This window comes from Priapulus caudatus, unplaced genomic scaffold (assembly GCF_000485595.1).
Source record: "Priapulus caudatus unplaced genomic scaffold, Priapulus_caudatus-5.0.1 Scaffold377, whole genome shotgun sequence".
Lineage (NCBI taxonomy): Eukaryota > Metazoa > Priapulida > Priapulimorpha > Priapulimorphida > Priapulidae > Priapulus > Priapulus caudatus.
The window spans coordinates 85,506-106,142 of NW_014577438.1; the positions used below are offsets into that span (position 1 = coordinate 85,506).

At 44.6% G+C, this 20,637-nt stretch overlaps 1 protein-coding gene across 1 annotated transcript in view; it reads left to right on the forward strand.

Moving 5' to 3' along the window:
- The window catches only part of LOC106809693, a 48,671-nt gene extending 29,801 nt beyond the window's left edge, over window positions 1-18,870 (forward strand). The window contains exons 3-5 of the mRNA XM_014812864.1: window positions 14,780-14,815; window positions 16,588-16,916; window positions 18,431-18,870. Coding sequence (XP_014668350.1) covers window positions 14,780-14,815; window positions 16,588-16,916; window positions 18,431-18,544 — 479 coding nt within the window. The 3' untranslated portion in view covers window positions 18,545-18,870. The remainder of the gene's footprint in view (window positions 1-14,779; window positions 14,816-16,587; window positions 16,917-18,430) is intronic.
- The last annotated feature ends 1,767 nt before the right edge of the window (window positions 18,871-20,637 follow it).

Genomic DNA, 20,637 nt, shown 5'->3' on the forward strand with positions numbered 1-20,637 from the left:
ATCTATCTACATCGTATCATCATCTATCTATCTATCTATCTATCATTATCTATAACTAATATATCCATCTGATGAAAGCATCAAGAGAGCAGAAAGAGAGAGAGAGCAAGAGACGCAGAGAGAGAGAGAGAGAGAGAGAGCGGAGCGAGAGAGGCGGTGAGACATCTGATCAGCAATTTTGCCTTATCACATATTCCTCTTTCTAAAATGTGAAAACACTTTCCTCGTCGTCAATGCGGGAAACAGGGTGCGACTATATTTCACGACTGAAATTGATTGCGCACGAACTGGTGCCAGGAAACAGGAACCGGAAGCGTTTACCGCCCACAGTTCACGATGATCGGGATGTAGTGGTCAGTCGTGCAGCGCGATCACGTTTTTCAGCATGGCCGCTTAATCATGACAGTGAGAGAAACCTCGACCGAGGGAAAAGGCTGTCTGCAAAAGCAGCTCTCGCTAAAGATGTCTGCACATATTCTCAGGCGTACTCACAACTCCCATCAAAGAAACAGGAAGAGCGCAAGAGAGAGAGAGAGAGAGATATAGTGTGTGTGTGTCTATGTGCGAGACCGACGCACGCACGCAGGCATGCACGCACACACGCACGCACGCGCCGCACACACAGCACACACACACGACACACACACACACACACCAACACACACAACACACAGCACACGCACACACACACAACCACACACACACACACACAACCCAATACAACATACCACGCACGCGATTATGCACGCAGCCACGCACGCGCGCCGCAGCACACACATGATAATATATGTGCATTCTCTCACACTATATATATATTATACTATATCATATATTATTATCTAGTATTGAGCCTCTATAAAAATATAGATGTTTATTCTAATAATCTGGGTTTGTTAAAAAAACAAACTTGATATTGATACGGCTGCCGCCAATATGAGCTGCATGGTTACACAGCGGCGCTACGTGCTCATGCGCCCACCGAGTCCACCTACAGGACCTACTCGCATGCCCCGCCACGTACGCGCACACACACGCATGCGCCGCCACGCACGCGCACACACCCTCGCTCGCACGCACGCGCGTCACACACGCATGCCCGCATGCACGCGCACATACACTCGTTCGCACGCACGCTTTCTCGCTCGCTCGCTCGTACGCTTTCTCGCTCGCACGCACGCACGCACGCTCGCGCAGGCAAGAGTCTCCCTCCTGTGCGCACTATGAACCGCCATTAGTCGCTATTCAACATGGGATTTCTCAATTCACGCCAATAAACTATTCTTGCCATGTTAGAGTCCCTCGTATGTGCTATAGTGACACATATATTTCATATACCATCATCGTATACTTCGTATAAATGCCGAATGAAAGTCGTGAGTGAAAACCACGCCAGGCTACACCGAAGAAGCCTCTCAACAACATACGCACGTACGTACGCAGGCACGCGCACGAGCACATCGTTGAATGTCAAATGCGCACATGCAAGTTGAATTGCTATTCGACACGCGTGGAACTCTTTAATACAAGGATTTCACATATTTTACCACCGTTTTTATAATTTGTCGACCGTTTCGATACTTGCCGGTACTCCTTGCGTAACACCAAATGTATTTAGTAAGGCTAACGTGCCATAGAACACCCGTACATTATTCCATTTACTAATATGTGCACCGATCTGCATTTCAAATTACATACATTTATTTACACAAGTTAACATCACTAGCGCGTGATTTGACTACACGTCGAGATAGGTACGCGTCTAGAAAAAGTTACGTCACATAAATACGTCACTTGTTTTGTGGCACCATTTGCATATTTCATTTTCGCGAATCTGAAGAACGCAGGCGCATCTTTGCTGCTCATTTACTGTGTTACAGCCTATAACAGCACAAACTCGTAGTAATGTTTATACCAAAGTAATGATCAGTAATATGTATGCTGACAGGTGAGACGAAATTTGTCTACAAATTCATTAATTTCTCGATATATTTGAGAGATGATCATGTTAAAGTCGACAAGTGACTCGTACGTCTATGTCGTGCTCTATCACAAGAGAGAGGGAGAGAGCGGCATTGAAATTTGAGTTTTAACTAAGTATGGCCACCAATAGGAAATTATTTGCTCTGTGATGCTTTTAGAGCGTGGATGGAAAAGGCTACCCAGCCATCTGGTACAGAAACTATATTGAAGCTCGGAGAGTGACATGCGTACTGCGTAAATATTTTAACTTAGGCTCCATTAGGTATATGCCCGTCCATTTATCACGGCAGCAATTTAAAAACGCTGACAAAGTTATTGAAAAAGTTACGGAGTCCTGTAGAAATAGCGCACAAACAAGCATTCACTAACGCACGTACATGTGCAGATAAATGAACGCTCACGCACGCCTGTATGCACAAGCGCGCACGCACGCACCTACCACGCGCGTGCGTGCATGCAACCACGCGCATGAATCAAACGACTATCATCAACAATTAAATCAATACACAAACGAACATATGTTAAACAAACACGCTCGCATGCCACATACTAACATGTGCACGTTGATATTTGCACGCACGCGAACTACATCGTTTAAACTTTTACGAGTTTTTGCAGGATCTTAGTCGCGATTAATGATCTCATTCTGAAAAATGGCGGAACTGTTAACTATCTGTGCACCACCACCTACTCGCTCTCGCCCCCATCTTTCTTTCCGATCTCGTTTTCTTTCTGTGCATCGCTCTCTTCTGCACGTACCCTCACACTGTTTCTCTCTCTTTCCCCTTTCTTCACCCCTTTTCTTTCCCTCTTTTCCACTTTCCAACCTCTTTCTCCCCCTCTCTCCCCGTCTCTCTTCCCACTCCCCTTCTGGTTCGCCTCATTCTCTCTCTACTATCGGCCTTCTCTCTGCCGCTTTCTCTCTCTACCCACTTTCACCCCCTCGCTCTATATCCACAGGTTCCACAAAACGCCATTAAAACCGCCACGAAATTTGCAGTCGCGAAACGCATCTGCTGTCTGTGGTCTGTTGTCTGCTAGTGTTATATACCGCCGGAGAGGAAACCGAACTACGGCGGGATAAAGCGCGGAAAATGTCAATTTCTGCTCAATTATCATTCGCAAGGAAAATGTTACCAGTTGATGGCTACCCCAAAGTGACTCGGTAATTTACGAAAACGAGCGAAATGAGAAGGCACCTATATAGTTAGTTGACGCAACAGTGCATTAGAAATGATGCAGCTATAACGACTAATGGTCACCGATATTTCGCCCTCTAAGTGCCTATATATACATAACGGATTTTAATGACTATGGGTACCATATTATTGCAAAATAATATTATCCCAGGCTAACATTGTCGTCATCGTCCTTATAGCAGCCTGATATAATTTACAACCCAAACGACATTAACGATAATTATGTTGACTGTAACTATAGTAACAACAACATCAGCAGGCAGAAAACTCACAATGCTAATGCGACCCAACCATAACACGAACGACATCAACCAACTCGCATCGACCACAGTACTCCGGCAACAACGATGACTATAGTGACAACGTCGACCGAGTAATAACAACAACAACAATGATGATGATGATGCTAATAAATAAAAATAATAATAATAATTGTAATAATCAAAATAATTGTTATTATTATTTCAAATCAACCGCGCCAGCCAATAGATCGCTAAATAACGTTAAGAAGAAAAAACAATAACAACAACAACCCATTCAGAGCTGCGTAGATTACCAATGTAGGATCATTTACTAGTACACAAACATTTAGATTCAGAACACACTAACCGTTCTTTGTCTTGATCGTGAAAATAAATGATAGCAATCTTATAACCTACTGAAATTCATGTTGGTCAAGACGCAATTACAGATATCATTAGATGAGCTTCATTTCTATAATTATAAAATTAATTCACCCGTGTCAAACTATATATATATGTGGCAGTGTTGTAGTCGAGTCCGCACCCCCCGAGTCCGAGTCCGAGTCCGAGTCCGAGTCCGCGCCACCCGAGTCTGAGTCCGAGTCCGAGTCCACACACCCGAGTCCGAGTCCGAGTCCAGTTTTGATTTAAAAAAAGGGGGAACAGACCGACAAGGCCTATCACTTCAATGTATGTGTTTGTTCAAAAATGGGAGATGTCTCCCATTTAGGTAGGAGTTTTAGTTTTAAATTCTTGTAAACTGCGTATTTACAATATGTACAGTTATGTACTATGTAGTGGCCTCGAGCCGGCTTCGACCCGAGTCCTCGAGTCCGGAAGGCTCGAGTCCGAGTCCGAGTCCGAGTCCGAGTCATTACACTCCGAGGCCAAGACTGAGGACGAGACCAAAGAAACCGGCCTCGAAGCCGGTCACGAGGCCAAGACCGGCTTCGAGACCTACAACACGGGTGTGTGGGCATTGCGTACGTACGTGTATAAATAAGTGTACGTGCGTGCGTGCGTGTATAGATATATGTATTGCGAGCGGGAAGGAATCTTTGTTCCATCGTTGTTTTCAGTGATGGATTGGTATCGGTAAGCAAACAATTTTATTTGCCGCGCCTAATGTAAATATAATTACTACGCACATAAATGTGTTTTGAAAAGGAAAATTGGCGACTAAAGCGATGTGATCGTGTGCAGCCGTGCGCGCGTGTGTGTGCAGAGGCGGGTTTGCGTGTGTATATGTGTGCGTGAGGTGCGTGTGTGTGTGCACGCATACGTGTACGTGCGTGCGCAAGAGCGTGTTTGCATGCGTATATGTGTACGTGCGCGAGAGCGTGTTTGCATGCGTATATGTGTGCGCGCGTGCATGTGTGCATGTGCAGGGGCGTGTTTGCGTGAGTATATGTGCGTGCGCGTGTGGGCGTGCGTATATGTCGTGTGCAGGGGCGTGTTTGCGCACGTACACGTGTGCGGCGGCGTGTGCGTGTGTGTGCGAACGTGTGTGTGTGTGCGCGCGCGTGTGTGTGTGTGTGTGCGTGCGTACATGCCGACAGTATGTACATGTGGCGTACATGCGTACAGTAAGCCACGTGGCAATGACGACCTATAAAATCGTACTTCCCGCGAAACAAATTCTCGTTAAAAAAAACCTCGGCGCATGTCATCGATGTCATTCCATTGTATGACGATTTCGATCATTTATCACTCCTTCAAAGGAACGTCAGCAGACTTGCGTCTGTCTCACAGAAATCCTGATTCACGCGCCCCATACAATTCGGCAATATTCTTCGTTATCTCCGGTAAGGTATCAAAAAAAGTCTATAAACACGGTCACGCCACCCCACCCCAAGCGAGCTGCAATATGCCTGACTATATTTCAAGCGATATACAATAACGCCCACGTCACCCCACCCACGCGATCTAACCCACTCTGTCTTACTCAGCAGCAATATGCTTTACTATATTTCAAGCGCTACGCAATAACGCGAGTTCTTCGTCTCACTCTCGTACATTCAAGCTCCGGTTTACAGACTGCGACAGACGGCTATCGACGAGCCTCTGATATGATATGATCTTTATCATTGCTACAATACGCACGACTATTATATATATATAAATTTGTCTACAAATTCATTAATTTCTCGATATATTTGAGAGATGATCATGTTAAAGTCGACAAGTGACTCGTACGTCTATGTCGTGCTCTATCACACAGTGGCGTATAGAACGTGTGGGTCTGATACACATCTGGCTAGACGTGCAGCTATCTCCGATCATGTGCTGACGCGAAACAGGCGTCATTATTTTTGCTCAGCATGTTCGCACCCGTAATGAGTGACAGTTCATTTATTTCTAGTCATTACGTCATTCTCATGTAGGCAGTAGGTGTCAGAATAATATATTCACAGCACAAACTACAGCGAGTGCAGATCAGCGGTGTAGTCACGATTAAACTGTGACAACAAACGTATAGCCACGATTAAACCGTGACAACAAACGTAGTTGCGATTAAACTTTGACAACAAACGTAGTCACGAAAAAACTGTGACAAGAAATGTAGTCACGAACAAAACGGGGACAACAAACGTAGTAGTCACGATTAAACAGTGAAAAAAGTATTTATTATTAAACCGTGACAACACAGATAGTCACTATAAATTTGTCACAACAACGTAGTTACTATTAAATTGCGATTAAGACATATTCACTATCAAACCGTGACAACAAACGTATTCACGATTGAATCGTGACAACAAGCTTGGTTACTATCAGGCAGTGGCAACAAAGATAGTTACTATCATATCGCGACAACAAACATATTCACGATAAAAACACGAGAGCAAACCTATAGTCACTATAAACTCGCAGTGATATAGGGTGGACGTTGTGGGGTTTTACGTAGCGAGCGCGGCTAGCCATAAATGTCTCAATCACAGAGAATTCCCACGGGTATGGATTCGAGAATGCGCGCTTTGATGCCTAAAAATCACTTCATATAAAGCTGTATTGAATTGCTAAATATTACATTAGCCTAATAATTCCGCGCTAGTTCCGTAACTCTTCGGCGAACAAACTATTGTCAATGACACAACTACTATAAATTTAAATAAAGGTAATATTGGGGACACCGTGTATGATCGGAGCGAAATTTGTATAGTATACATTTTAGATTCGCCTCGATTTGATCACAAACATTTCGAAGAATCTGCCGAAAAATGTTAGAATATGTAATTGCGTTTTTTTATCTGTCAAGTTAGGCTGGCTGCAAATTCCACTCGCGATATGCATGTAGGCTTTTATTATTCGCAACAACATGGCTCGCAGTTAGGGATTGTTTACGAGCCAACTCTAACTCTGCACCGCGTTTATTCTTTTCGCATGTTTGCTGTTGAGTTAGAATTGATCCCTCGCACCGCGTTTAACGATCAGCGTAATTGAATTTCGCGCTTGATAGCGTTCCTGATTTTTCATAGTGGTGAGGCGCGTTGTATATGTGTATAGTATATATATATATATATATATATATAATTATATCCAAGAGTTCATTAAATCATGCTAATGTACTCATGTAATTTAGCTTCGCTGTTAATTGGCCTTTAAACCAACGGAGAACATACTATCGCTAAGTTATACATTTCACAATGTTCGCAGGTTCTTAAATCTTTCATAGGTGTTTGTGTACTGAGCTCTTACGGTGTGCTCCGGGATAAACCAGTCGTGGAGACCCTTGTTGGAAACCTGCCTTTAATTTAAATGTTTTGTTTAAGTCATATCATATAATAGCACGATATTTTTGACAAAGATCCCGCGATCGCAATATCGGGAGAATAACCGTTCTGATTCCAGAAATTAACAGTTCCAGGCAAATAGAGGTCCGACGTGAATCCATATTAATTTGTTTTAGCAGGTTCGTATTAAGCAAATATTACCCTTATTAAATGCCACAGGTAAACAAACTCAGCGCACCCTATCGACAGAATGTTGAGCTTTCTGGTGGGATGCAATTAGACGGGTGGGCCGTGTTTTATTCTCTCTGTATTTCCTACTTTATATAAACACACCCACGTGGTAAGGATATCTTGTCCTAGCGTGTGTGCGTTACGCGGGCAGCACACTTCACCATTTTCGTTGCTCGTACAGGCAATTTTTGTGGTCGCCACAAAAATGGCCAAGTGTGCGGGGGCTGGCAACGACCACTCACCACGGAAATTTGGTGGTGACCACGAGTTGCCGAGAATCAAACCGGTTTGATTTCTCACCACGAAAATTGCTCGTGGTGGCAACTTGTGGTGAAGTGTGCTGTGACGCGGCAACGGCCACAAAAATTGTCGACCACGAAAATTGCCTGTACGAGCAACGAAAATGGTGAAGTGTGCTGCTAGCTTTACGCGAAAACACGTAATTATCTACATCAAACGTCGTTCCCATGACATAGTGACGCACACTTTCGGCAGTACGTGATTGTGTTAACAGCGCGGGAGCTATATATGTATATATCAGAAGTAGATAATAGGGAATTCCCTGTTATCTACTCCTGATATATATATATACCGGCATTCGTAGCATAGATATTTAGGCGTAGCTTCCGGGAACAGTAGACTTAACTAATATATTTTGAAATCATTGCGAAAAATTGAAAATCTGGAAAAAAGATATAGCGAAACATAGTCTCACTTAATAGCGGATATGTTACTGATTACACCAACTTAAAAAACCTAAAGAATTTATGCTGTTATGGCACAGGAAATTGGAATTCAACACATCGTAACACCATGACATATTTGATTATAGCGACACTTGATTTGCAAAAAACGCATTCGAAACAAGTGCACCCATAGTGCACCTGCTTCAAACAAAAGGGCATTCAATTCTGTGTAGTGAATTCGGTGCCAGAGATTCGCAAGAGATGGCGGTGAAAATCAAAACGAGTATTCAAAATTCGAATCGTGCATGTTTTGGTAGTACGAAGGTTCTAAGACATGTTAGCGTTACTTTAGGCATGTGCTGTTACTTAAGCAATAACGAAAAGTATCGTAAATTGGGGAAAATGATACGGGTCGGAAACTTTTTTTTGACATATCCGCGTGGAGAGATTGACAGACAGCTCTAGCCAATCACTGCATCGATGGGGCGTTTTAAACGCGCTACTTAGTAACAAAGTGCCGCAAAGTCGATGATTTGGCGCTCGCATGTTAAAAACACGTATAACCCGGATGAGATTTGCTGACTTAGCAATAGTATCTATGGGTAACTCAAAGGGATCGTAGAATTCCGCCGGTAGCTACATAATAACGCGGCAGACGCGCGTCTCGTCGGTTCGTTTCATAATCGGCAGCAAGGGTATAGGTAGAAAGGCTTCTCGGACTGTCACTCGTTCTATCATCGTGCTATCATCAAAAGTTCCTCGTTCTGTATCTCACGAGATATGTGTTCCGGAGTGTACTTGCTATACCAATTATTACATGCCAGCGCAAGGCTCGATACATCACCGTCTAATAATCGAGAAACATTGCTAAGCGAAACCTGCTACAAAAAAACAAAACAACGCAGCCACGAAGGGCACATGATCCATGAATGGGGAGAAAAGGACAAAACTCCACATTGGCCGTTTGGAAATAAACTGTCTCAGTAAGGTACAGTAATATAGTAATACAGGGTAATATAGTAATAGCATGTGTCACGTGGCATAAAACACCAATATTACTTGTGTGGAGAGCATTGTTGCCCACTGCGCGGTGCTGCCACGAAGTATAAACGCGGTATCTCGACAGAGAACCAAAGAAACTTGTGTCGACATTTCAAGTACCCGTTCGAACCTCAAAATTGTCTATAGGTGCGACAGGTAGGCCTACCTCCACGTGTTCTATCTTACACGATAGGTTACGTTTACCTTACGTTACATAATATGTTTATGTGATCTGCAGGTATACCATTACGCAAGATACATTTACGCGTTTCCTGGGACGCCATATGTCGTTAGTCGACAGATAAATATTGAATTCAGAAAATCTACGTTTCTTTTACGCGATTTTGCTGGCCGAATAGAGTGATATACCAGAACAAAATCGATCTGTCGTGTTCTATACACACACCGACAGCGTATATGAAGATATTTTCCGTGCACTATTGCGCGTGCGCCTTCATGTGTAGATTGCCTATGATCCATTCGGCCGTTGAACGGGCCTGGAACACCTATGATTTTCTGTCGAACATGCGATAGAGGTTTAATCTCGCATTTTCTTCATAGTCTATTATTAGTGACTTGAAACATAAATTTTTGCAGAACACCGTTTGTTTATCGTTCTTCGCATATTATGCACGTAACTTCCACGCTGAGCTGATGTTATATATAGCTAGGCTTAGCGTTATAGCGTTAGGCTATGGCGTTGTAAAATAACGTCATAAATAATTGCCAACAAATTTAATAATAAACGTCGCTCTACCTGACAGGTATTCCGCGAACATAATTATGAGCTTTAAACGATAATTGAATTCTCTGTGTGTACGTAGAACAAGGGCATACAGCCTTAATATTTCTAGTGCGAGCTTGCGTATATTTCAAACGACAAATTGGAATCAGACGACTGGGACGACTTGGCATTACGGAGGAATTTGATTCCACCCGGCTAGTTTTCATGGCTTTCGGCATAAATTTAAATATAAGATATCTAGGTATCCATATATATATATATATATATATATATATATATATATAGAAGTAAAATCACACACGAATGATATATATGAAATCACATCGTACACGAATTGAACAATGTCGCTTACGGTATAACGAGACTAAAGTAAACAATGTACCGCCTAAACGCGGGAGAAAGATTGAGTTTTACGGCGCACACGCGGCGATTTTTATCGACAGTACTGGCGATTTTGTTGCCAGCAACAAAGTCGCCGAGAAATCGCCACGTGTGCGCTGCACGGCGTCGGCAATTTTGACGCCAGAAACTCGTCGCTGGAATATCAAACACGTTTGATATTTGTTGCCAAGTCGCTGAACAATCGCTACGTGTGCGCTGACCAGGCGACGGATTCAGGCAACAGTTTTTGGATTAACCAATCAAATGCATGATTTGAAGAACGTGATCAAATATGGCAGCGCCCGTGGTGTGGTTTGAACAGGTCACGTACAGCTCATACAGTGGTATGTTGCTGACAGATGGTTGCATTGTCGCCGGGTGGCGCACACGTGGCGATTTTTATCGACAGTACTGTCGATAAAAATCGCCAGTACTGTCGATAAAAATCACCACGTTTGCGCCCGGCTTTAGGGCAACTACGTGCGGAGGCCGCCCAATCGCGTGCTTGTTGCGCATACAGCGTTGTGAAGCTACCAGCGGCTTGCATTACCGCGCAAATAACACGGGGCTTCACCCGGCCGGTGTGTTTGTGAGTGTCGAAGCGACGCACCTGTGTTATTTCTGCGGCCTGTGTCCATAGCAAACACGGGCAGTGTAATCCTCCCGGCGCGCCGTTTGCCGAGAATTACATGAACGAGTATTGCATGCGATGAATCGCTGCATGGTACTATAGAGTAAGGGAATACTAGATCTGGCTCTCGAATGACGGTGATGTCGATAGCAGCCAGCGTAGCAGCATGATGCGGGCGATGTCGCCGGCTGCTAACTATATCTGCCGTGGTGTGTTATGTTCAAGATTTACACACGCACACACGCGCGCGCACGCTCGTACGTACACATATACACGCGCACACGAAGCGCGCACTCCCAAACACGTTCACGCGCACGCACAAGCACGCGCGTAAGTCTGATAAAACTATAGGTAAAGTAGCGCATTTCGGCAGGGTTGTCCGAGACTCTAAACTCTATGGTGCACTAATGCATCAACCAGCCAGTGAAGCTAGACTTTGTCTAAAACACAGGACCTACAAATGCGAAAGTTTTTAATTTAGCGATTAATTTAGTGATGTTCCGGTAAACTCTGAAATACAACGATCTAATGATTTCTGTGATTTGCAATGAAACGTCATTATCATTAATTTACAATTCAAATTCAAAGTTATTTATTAGCTTATTACAGTTCAAGTAAGTAGTACTATTAGTGGTAAGAGCAGTATTGGTGTAGTAGTAGCAACACTAGCGCAAGCAAGTAGTAGCGTGTGCTCTTGTATTGTATACAGTTACACACGCATACCCACGGCGTTGTGCGCGCGTGTACGCGTGTGCATGATCGTGTGCGTGTATGCACGTGTACGTGGTCGTGTGCGTGTATGCGCGTGTACGAGGTCGTGCGTTGGCGTGTTTATGGCATGCTAACGATTTTATTCGACGCAATTAGAGAAGGTATATACGGACGCCCCTTTTCCAATTTCGAGTTTTCCATACCTTCGTTGACTGTCGTATGAAACGTGGATGTATGTGTATATATTGGGCATTAATTGCAATCGCTTGCCGTGCGTGGCCATGGCATGTTTCTATAATGATAATACCGAAGCCAACAAACATTGCCCCATTAGTAATTCAAATATTATCTAGGGAGAGAGAGCGTGCCTGTATAAGATACTGCGCGAAAACTTATTCCTCATGGTCATCCTCTGATGAAAGCAAACACAATGGCAAAGCTCCAGTTTACATAATGATAGCGATTTTACAATTCACTAAATAATGAGTTCATTTTACGGCTTGCATTTTCTTGCTATTCGATATTCGCGTAACTAGCATTACGCTATCTCGCTAAAATACCAGGTAGTATATACACACCGCCTACAGCAAAATTACTCGCCATTCAGACGTAAATGAATTCAAACCCAATGCACGCCGAGGCCATCCACGAGGTAATGCTTCGTCAACGTATATATGAGTTATTGGGTTATAGATAGACAATTAGCCGCACAGCCTCGCCGATTTAAAAGCGTCCCTTGTTAATCAGAACGCAATATGTGCAATACAACAATAGGACTGGGATGATAGTCAGCGAGAAAGAAGGGGAGAAAATGTGCGAGCATAAGGGAGAGAGAAAGAGAGAGAGAGAGAGAGAGAGAAAGGGAATGAGAGAGTGTAGATGGATAGAAAGACAGAGAAAGCGGGGTACGGGGTGAGATAGATAGATATAGAGAGTGATAGACAAAGAGATAGATGAAGCGATATAGAGAAAGAGAGAGAGATTAATAGATAGAGCGAGATAGATGGCTAGGAGTGACCGTGGGGAGGAAGGAAAGAAAGAAAGAGAGAGAGAGAGAGAGAGAGAGAGAGAGAGAGAGAGAGAGAGAAGAGATGTTGGGGTGGGAGAGGAAACGCATACTGCACAAATATGTGTAGAATCTAAATGAATGTAATAGTGCAATCTAAAATATTGCAATCCATTTTCAATTCAATTAATACATGGGAAACAGCACAGCACTTGCAACGAAGATCCCTAGCAGCTGAACTTCTATCTAGTGGCTTAACTAGAGCTGTAAACAAAGAATCCTATATCAAAACACGATTAAAATTACTTATAATAAACACTGTGCCATAAGCGTTGTTACATAATATAATCTACGCCTGGTCCAACTGAAAATATGTCCTTAGACCTACATTAAAGTTCTTCTTTATCTGAAATCGACCGACTGAAACGGACAGTGTATCACCGCAAACAGACACGCACGCAAGTCACGGCTGGATATTGCCACCCTCCTAAAACATCGCCATTCTCTACCATTCAATTCTGTAATATCCCAGCAACGACGCGCTCTCGCATTTAATGTTCCTACCGCCTCGATCCTACCGCTTATAGCCTCTGCGTGTTATAGTCCATCGAAACACGCTTGCTTGATGACGGTGAAGCCAAATCTCTCCCCAGGTGCTTGCAGCGGGCAGCCAGCGCACTAGCCGGCGCGCTACTGGAGCTGGAAGATAGTGAATAGATGGTGCTCGCAAATAATGCGTAAATTTTCTCTCTCTCTCTCTCTCTCTCTCTCTGTCTGTCTATCGCGCGCGCGCGGCGCAACACTCTATTAAATTTGTAAAAAACAAGGTGGGGTACTTGGATCGGCTTTAGTCGTCTCACCCGAACAGTGAGCGGTGCTAAAACTGCAAATGATTACCGCCGAGTGACGTTTCCTGTGCACGCGTGTGATAGTGCGTAGGCATGAGAACACGCTCGCGTGTAATGGCGCGCAGCGACGAGCGGCGCTTGCAACGCGGCTCGGAGGGATGAGAGCACGCGTGTTACGGCGCGCGTGTGAAGGGTCTCAATACACGCAAACACACGCGGCCACTTAGTGTTTTCTTTCTATGGCATTGCTGCTTGAGGCACTAACACACGCACACACAAACACTCCTCCCACAGACAGACACACATATACCCACACACATGCACAGCGACATACATACATACATTCATACATACATACAAATATACGTATGTACGTACGTACGGACGGACGGACGGACGGACGGACGGACGGTCAGACAGACAGACAAACAGAGAGGCAGAGAGACAGGCGGACAGGCAGACAGGAAGATAAACGGACGGACAGATGGACAGGAAGACAGACAGACGGACAGAGAGACACGCGCACATACACACACACATACTTACCAGCTGTTAATTAGCAACTCAAGTGTGATGGCATGTCGTTTGCCGCCTACTCTCCCACCGTCTAGAAGTCCCGCTTCACAAAGCCGCGCCATTTGGCCGTCTCCCGTCGTCGCCATTTATTCTCGCCGTCGTCTGCTGATGCTGCGTCACAGCAGAGCTAACGATGCTCGCACACATCTCACAGCTCACTCCACTTCATCCGTGAATACTTAGAAGTGTATCTCATCGAAAGAGAGTCTGAGCCGAAATCCTTCTACTGACACCCGTTCCTAGAGGCTGGCAAACATCCACCGGGAAGGGGGGTCCCCAAGTTAGGAAGGAATGAAAATAAAATAAAATGAATAAAAGGAATGAAAATAAAAGGCGCGCTTTTGTCGCATAAGGTTTATTAGCACACGACGGTATCAAGAGCCAACGATTCTGTCAGGCGATGATGTCATCACACCACAAGTGAATAAAAGCACAAATGCGTTTTTACCCGCTAGTAATTATGTCAAAAGTGCACAAGTAGAGAGTAGTACATCTCTGTTCATGTACTCCTGAATATATGTATCGTATTATAGGCTCACGGAATTATGGAATGCCATGTAGATTCATGGAATGTTGTCAGGAAGATCGCGAATAGTTATGACCATCATGACAATTCTAAACTGACATAGTAACTACTGAAAATAAACTGCAACTAATTAATGTGATGAATTAATTACTGATGATTTTTCTGAGAACGGGCGACTGCGTGATAATTGTACGTGTATTTCATATAGTATTTTATCGTTTCTTTCTTTCTGTGTGTTTCAGGTGGATGTCACGCATACGGACACGCTTGCCTGGGAGGTAATTATACTCATTATATATAATTGCAAGAGCGTATAAAAAAGGCATTCTTTATACGCGCTTGATAATTGTTATATAGTTAGCTATGTGTGTGTGTGTGTGTGTGTGTGTGTGTGTGTGTGTGTGTGTGTGTGTGTTTGTGTGTGTGTGTGTGTACGTGCACCTCCCTAGTTATCATCCATGCACGAAATCAGTGTAACGAGGCTTAACAAATAAATATCCGATCCCGCAAACCCACCCCCGTAACTCATCTACATCGACCACACCCAAAACACCATATATATCGCATTTGATGTATAGTTACAATGCGTGGTAATTAATTAAATTAATCATGCGTGGTAACATCTAATATAGCGAATACTTAAACGACGTATATATTCAGGCATGTAGACATATCCCTTTAAGCGAGAACGATTGAACGCGTTTTCTTTAAGTTTTACCATGCGTTGAAATCGGTCGGGTGGCGCTTGTAGAAAACAACCAACTATTTTCATTGAGACTCTTTCTCTGTAACACAACGTCAGATGATTGTTTTATATATTATTATTATTACGTGTTCTACATTGTGCGTGTAGTGTGTCACTCGCAGGCATTTCCCTTTCGTTCTTTTATTTTTAGTTATTTCCAGGTAATGAGGACAATAAATGTAAGAGCTGAAATAAATAACAATTTCTCCGACCGAGTTTTCTCGTTTAAAACAATCCTTACACTCGCTTACACCGATTTCGCCGACGATGTAGCCGCCACGCTGTTGATGACGTCGTTTACGAAGACGACGACAACGACGACGACAACGACGACGATGCCCAAAGCTTCACCGACAGCTAAACAGATAGCGGAAACGTGAAGTCGGCGCAGAAACTGGCGACGCGATCGCCGACGAAGCGGCGACTCTGATATTACCGACGACGTCTCTAATGATGCATTCAGCCGGACGGCGAGCGGCACGTCACAGCGGCGACGTCAGTTGTCGCCAGCACGCGGACACGCGGCGCTATAGAGCAACGTCGCCCGCATTTGCTTGCAATCTACCTGTAGTGCTGCTGGTACACGCAATACGCAATCTCTTTCCCCCCACCCACCCGCGCACACACACGCACGCAACGCGCACACACGCGCGTGCACACACACTCGCACATGCATACACATACACGCACTCGCGCACTTATATTACACGTACACGCGCACATACACATACACATACACATACACATACACATACACATACACATACACATACACATACACATACACATACACATACACATACACATACACATACAATGTCTTTGTGTATGTGTGTGTGTGTGTGTGTGTTTATAAGCGTACATATACACGCATTAAATTACCTTTGTTATTTTTGATTATTTCTGCTTTGTTTAGATGATCTCTGTTTTGAACGCTTTTGCTACACCTGTGTATTACCGAACCATGTTCATTATTGATTATCGAAATAATACATGGCGATGTGTTAATTAAGACGAGCTACTATGTATACATATTGACACATCCACTAACGTCGTTACTGCCAATATTTCTCCCTCCCTCTTCTTTTCTCTATCTCCTCTATCGCTAGCTTTTTTTTACGCCGCTTTCATTTTCCAGATCGTTCTCGCTCTCTCTCTCTTACTCTCTCACTCCCTCTTCCTTTCACGTTCTTTATCGCTCGCTCCTTCTCGATCTCCCTCTCTCTCATTTTCCAGATCGATCTCCTCCTCTCTCTCTCTTTTTCCTTCTCCCCTTCTCTCTCGCTAACATCTCTCATCATGCAGGTATGGGCAAGCGCGCCGATGACGCCGCCCTGCAGAGTTCTCTGCAGCTGTCACGTGACGACACGCAGCGCCCTCGCACGGCGCACGGATACTACAACCAGCTGCGGCAGCTTCTGCAGCGCGTCGCAGCACTCGATCGGCAGAAGCAGACGGCCAGGATGACGTCACAAAATGACGACTTCCGACGAGACGTCGGCGACTACAGCGACCGCTTCTATCCCGTCGACGAGCGACGAACGTACGCCGACGACGACGGCGGCATCGCGACGGGCGACTTAGGAAAATTGATCGACCAAACTCGGAGGTTAGGCGGCATATCGAAGAAATGGGTATGCGAATTTTCTGATAGCGGTATCGACTTACTTCCTTCCGGTCAGTGGGGGGCTTATCTTCCCAATGCGCGCGCGTGCGTCGGCCATGATGGATTGGTGGTAATATTGAATTATGTATGAATGCCGCACGTGCATTCCTAATCCCCGCGCGAAATAGCAGCAGATATCCTCCGCCTCTTCCTCATTCTTAACGCCATCGATTACGCCGTCGCGTGCGTGTCTTCTGAACATCGCCGAGTTTTTGTGCCTTCGTCAATAGATGGCGCTGTAATGTCATGAAGAATAGAGTCCTAATGAGGAATAGAGTCCTAATGAGGAATCGCGTTCACGCGCACTAAATATCATCCTGCAAAAGTTATAAGAAATAATGCGCATCTAACAAATTGACGGTTACTCGGTAAATATAAATAAACACACATATATATATATATATATAATGTGATGTAAGAGAGAGAGAGAGAGAGAGAGAGAGAGAGAGAGAGAGAGAGAGAGAGAGAGAGAGAGAGAGAGAGAGGCATGGAGGAGAAAGATGCGAGGTAGAGAGAGGAGGAGGGGGATGAAGAGGAGAGAGAGAGAGAGAGAAAGAGAGAGATATATAGAGAGAAACGGGAGGCAGGCTGTCAATAAGCATGCAGGTTCGGCAGCTGGCGAGGGAGAATATCGAACAAACGTCGAACATAGATCGTAGAAGACCTACGTGGGTTGACAGCTCGTTGCCCCCACGCTTGCAGTAACGGTGGGGAGCGGCGCCAGCAATCGCATGACGTCACACGCGTCATAGCATTCGTCATGAAGATTAAAATGCTCCGCCAGCCAAGGTGTTTTGCAACAGTTTAAGGACTCCATAGGCAGCAGACATGAATGAGCATGGCACGAAAATTAATTAAAAATACGCAGAGAGTTTCGGCGCATACACAACTCGCACTTTATTTATGCCAAATAACCACAGATTCGGGGTCCATTGAAACGTACATCTATAATCGTGTGACAGCGACATGAGAAAAAGCATTAATCCCAGATGTCTCCATAAATTAAGAATATATATATATATATATATATATATATATGCACTTTAATAATAGGCAATTCATGCACGTAGAGAGAGCGGGTCCATGGTAGTTTCCCAACTCCGAGTGCCCGTGCGTGATTTCGGAAAAAAAACTAGAAAAATGTATAAAGTACATGGTAATTTCCCAGAGATCGAGTTCTCAGTCATATAATATATCGTCAGTACAAACAAGCGGTTTCTCGCTGCAGCAGTCATTGAACGTTTAACTTATGTCTGTTACGGCATTAGTCAGTGATCTTTTAACTCATGTCCGTTACGGCAGCAGACAATGATAATTTAACTCGTCCGTTACAGCATCATTCACTGATAATTTAACTCATGTCCGTTACGGCAGCAGTCACTGATAATTTAACTCGTGTCTGTTACAGCAAAAGTCACTGATCATTTAACTCATGTTCGTAACGGGAGCAGTAACTAATAATTTAGCTGATGTTCGTTACAGCAGCAGCCACTGATGGACCCGTCCTCCATGGGTGACGACAGCGAGGATGTGGAAGGCATCAACGACGTAAGATGGCTTCGGAAAAGATCGATTTCCACCAGTAGGAGGCGCTAGATGCTGACATCGGCGGCGCGAGTGCGTGCGAGAGCGGGGGCGACTCAAGAAGATGCATGCGCAACACACTTCACATCATGTTTAGCGTGAGCGTCACTAGGGGGCGCAGCGGACGTCGAGGTGCACGTGTAGTGTAGTCGATGATCTCGCCCCAAACAGCATCAGCAACAACAATAACAAAAAGAACGTACTCTTAATGTCCACACCGTTTCGTCAGTGTATTGTAGCAATGATAGCAACCTATGTATGCGCGCAGACCCCAAAAACGATTAGAAAGAGAGAGAGAGAGAGCGCGCGCGAGAAATAGAGAGAAAGAAAAAGCGAGGGAGAGCGAGAGAAAGAGAGAAAGAGGGAAAGAATGAAGAAGAGAGAAAGAGAGAGAGAGAGAGAGAGAGAGAGAGAGAGAGAGAGAGAGAGAGAGAGAGAGAGAGAGAGTAAGAGAGAGGGAGAGGAGGAGGGCGAGACAGCGGTCAGCGGACGTATTCTCTAAAAAACATTGCCCTAGAATGTTTGTATATACCTGCTCGCGTGTGCAACGTATATGTATGTATGTATGAATGTATGCATGTGTGTGTGTGTGTGTGTGTGTGTGTGTGTGTGTGTGTGTGTGTGTGTGTGTGTGTGTGTGTGTGTGTGTGTGTGTCTCTCTCTATCTTTCTCTCTCCTTTTATATATATTTCTCTTTCTCGCTCTCTCACACGCACACACAAACACCTGCGCCGTATATAGGAAATTGTTCATCATATATGAAGCCTTGCGTGTTTTTGTTTGCTGATCGTTGGTGTATGCAATATTAATGTTTTCCCATTCCTCGCGCCCATTCTTCTGCGTTAATACTCGCAGCTGAGTGTTAATGGGATGCTCTATTCTCAGGCTCACAGACAACGACACATAACGACTTATTAATTTCTCTTCCGGTGCTAAAACATTGATGTTCGAGCAGCGAATGCGCGCAGCAGAGCAGACCTACGATATCAGCTTGCACAGCCGCCTACGTGGGTACTGCTGCCACGGGCGTGTATCACACGATATGTAAACATTTCTCGCGTTTCCTCTCCCACGCACGTGTCGTCATCGCCACCTGTCGTCGCCGTCGTCGCCATCGTTGCAGTCGTCATTCATCATCAGTGTCGTCGTCATCATCGTAGTCGTTCTTCCTACTGCCGCTGTCATTGTTGCTAATATCATCGTTGTCGTTTTTTACGGTCATCGTCATTGTCGTTATGGCTACAATCATTCTCAACATCTCATCTAGTCTCACTCATTATGAGCGCGTTGACACATTATTACGTTTTAAGTTCCCATACTCTAACTCGCATAAACTCCATATTTTCTTCAGTAAAATTGCGAATAGCGCTCCCCCAGCAAACCTAATGTACATGTATTGCAGAATAACGTCATACGCAACAGATGTCCGCGAGCACGCGATTCACTAAAAAACGCCAGTATTTTCATGAATTCAGCTTTCAGTATAGCTGAGGACACGACTGCGACCCAGCTACGTGCTCTTCCGCATGTGACTAATAAGGATAATGAATCCCTGGCGCTATAGAGCAGCTCTTCACTAATAACATAAGATGACTTTACACATACGCAGTACACCTACACACACACACACACACACACACACACACACACACACACACACACACGTCACACACACACACACACACGCACGCGCGCGCAGGCACGCAAGCACACAACGAATGCACGCTCGCGCGCCCATACACGCGCGCGCGCGCACACACACACACACACATACATACATACATACATACATACATACATACATACATACATAGATGCGCATACATACTACGCAACACAAAGAACGCGCGACGAGATTGATTCACAGAGGTGGAAAGACGCGCGCGGATAAAAGATTGGATTTCTCGTAATTTAATGCATTCTCGCCGTGGAAAACTAGCACGTAGGCGGACGATTATACTCATTCAAATCGGGAAGGATTAGCATTGCAATCGACAAAGCAATAATGATGTAACGGAGCGCAAACGAAGTAGAAGAAAACGACAGCAATGTCGCGTTATCAAATCGTTTACATTACGCTCGCAGGTGCCGTAATTCCTATAGGA